This window comes from Sardina pilchardus, chromosome 6 (genome assembly GCF_963854185.1).
Source record: "Sardina pilchardus chromosome 6, fSarPil1.1, whole genome shotgun sequence".
NCBI classification, from domain to species: domain Eukaryota; kingdom Metazoa; phylum Chordata; class Actinopteri; order Clupeiformes; family Clupeidae; genus Sardina; species Sardina pilchardus.
In genome coordinates, this window is record NC_084999.1 from 2,717,304 (window position 1) to 2,719,803 (window position 2,500).

General features: G+C 48.4%; 1 protein-coding gene across 1 annotated transcript in view; it reads right to left on the reverse strand.

The window, feature by feature from the left end:
* The window catches only part of crabp2a (cellular retinoic acid binding protein 2, a), a 10,079-nt gene that overhangs the window by 887 nt on the left and 6,692 nt on the right, over positions 1-2,500 (reverse strand). The window contains exon 3 of the mRNA XM_062537612.1: positions 1,054-1,170. Within this exon, the coding sequence (XP_062393596.1) occupies positions 1,054-1,170 (117 nt within the window). The remainder of the gene's footprint in view (positions 1-1,053; positions 1,171-2,500) is intronic.

The window sequence follows — 2,500 nt, forward strand, 5'->3', positions numbered from 1 at the left end:
GTGTGTGCGTACGTGTTTGAGGTGGGGGTGGGGGGGGGGTGGTCAGTTTGGACATCAGCAGTTTGCCCTATGAGTCACAGGAAGTGTGGGGTAATTCATGGCTTTATTTTGGCCCTGCCTTCTAAGGCCTGCGTACACAGACACACACACACACACACACACACACACAGAGAGAGTGAGAAGAGCACACAAGCCCCATTCTCTCAATAAAAATGCATCCTGGCAAACACACCTCCTCACAGACACATACACCTAACTTAGAGAAGACAACACACACACACACACACACACACACACACACACATACACACATCTGTACATTCACTTTCCTCCTGCATGATATGATTAGTCATTTTCTTTCAATGTTCTATTAGAGCACAGCCTGGTGCCGACCACACACACATCTGGAGTAGCAGCTGAGCCCTGATATGGCCTTCATCTGATATAGCCTCCATCTAGCCCTGATATGGCCTTCATCTGATATGGCCTCCATCTAGCCCTGATATGGCCTTCATCTGATATAGCCTCCATCTAGCCCTGATATGGCCTTCATCTAGCCCTGAAATGGCCTTCATCTGATATGGAGTTCATCTAGCCCTGATATGGCCTTCATCTGGCCCTGATATGGCCTTCATCTGATATGGCCTTCATCTAGCCCTGATATGGCCTTCATCTAGCCTTCATGTAGACCTGATATGGCCTTCATCTAGCCCTGATATGACCTTAATCTGGCCCTGATCTGGCCCTCATGTAGCCCTGATATGGCCTTCATCTGATATGGCCTTCATCTAGCCCTGATATGGCCTTCATCTAGCCTTCATGTAGCCCTGATATGGCCTTCATCTGGCCCTGATATGACCTTCATCTAGCCGTAATCTATCTCTGACCAGGCTCTTATCTGATGGTCTCCATCACACTGTAATGTGGCTCTTATCTTAGACTTGATCTAGCCCTTATCTGGCCTTGATCTCTCAGTAATCTAGCCCTGTTTTGCCACATTCTCCCTTCATGAATGATGGACTGATTAATTAGCCAATAAGAAAGCAGATTTACCAGGATAAGCTCGCCGTCATTGGTGATCTCCCGGGTCCACCCAGTCTTTGGGCCCTCCCCCTTTACCAGGGTTTGCTCACAGGTGATTTTACTGTCAGTCTCCCAATGAGGGGAACTCTGCAAGACACCAGAGAGGGCAAGTTAGCAATCCAGACAACTTCCTGTTGATGTTGAATGAGTGTGTGAGAAAAAGAGAAACAGAGAGAGTAGAAGAGGGAAATAGAGAGAAACGGAAAGAGAAAGAAGGGTAAAGAGAGAGAGGGGAGAGGGGGACACATTGACACAGTTGTGGGAGAGAGAGAGAAAGAAAAATGGGAAACGGAGGAGAGGAAGAGAGAAGTGCAGAAGGGCACGAGAGAGAGAGAGAGAGAGAGAGAGGCAAGGAAAGAGAAGAGTGTGAGTGAAAAGGCTGAGAGATTGACTGGGAGGTGTTAATGTTTTCCACCCTCATTGTTGATGTTGAAAAATGCAGGCTGTTTGTTTTGGAGACGGACAATGGCAATGATATACAGAACTGTGTACTGAGACAAAGAGAGAAAGAGAGAGGGAGAGAAATATGGGAGATGAATGGAGAGAAAGATAGACAGAGAGAAGTATGAAAGATGGAGGGAGAGAGAGAGGGAAAGAGAGAGGTGTGGATGATGAAGTGGGGAGGAGGGAGGGAGGGAGGGAGGTAGAGAGATGTGAAGTTATGAGGAGCCTTGCTGAGGGAATATCAGATTGAAGAGGGGAAAATGGGTGAGGTAAGGGAGAGGGAGGGGTGCAGGGAGAGAGGGAGAGAGAGAGAGAGGGAGGGAAGGACAGAATGATAGAGTCCGACGTGTGAGACAGGCCCAAATGGATGGAGAGGGGGAGGAGAGTGAAGAGGAAAGAAAGATTGAGAGAGAGAGAGAGAGAGAGAGGGAGGAAAGAAGAGAAGAGATCTAACGTCAGCTGTTAGACATCATCTCCACTGAGATGAGCGACGTGATCAAAACCCTCCACAGAGAAAACAGCTGACGAGCCAGACACACACTCTCTCTCACACACACACAGAGAAAGAGAGTGAGAGGAACAAACACACATAAACAAATACACACAAGCACAAACACACACCAATGTAAAAGCATGGCTACTGAGAGGAGAGACAGGCAGGTGCAGCTGCCACCTGAGCAGAAGGCCGTGGCCTAATCAGTCACCGTTACCTAGGAGATCCCCAGGACAGTGAGACCAGGGAGATTAGGGGTTACCATGGGGACATGAAAGAACAGGTGTGTGTGTGTATGTCATGAAATCTTCTCACTTATTTGGCATTTATTCAGATCTAGAAAGCCCATCTTACTCAAACAAACGTGTGCGTGTGCTTGTGCGTGTGTGTGTGTGTGTGTGTGTGTGTGTGTGTGTGTGTGTGTGTGTGTGTACCGTGCAGGCGCGTCCGTCCACAGTGGTCTCGCTGAAGGACTGTCCC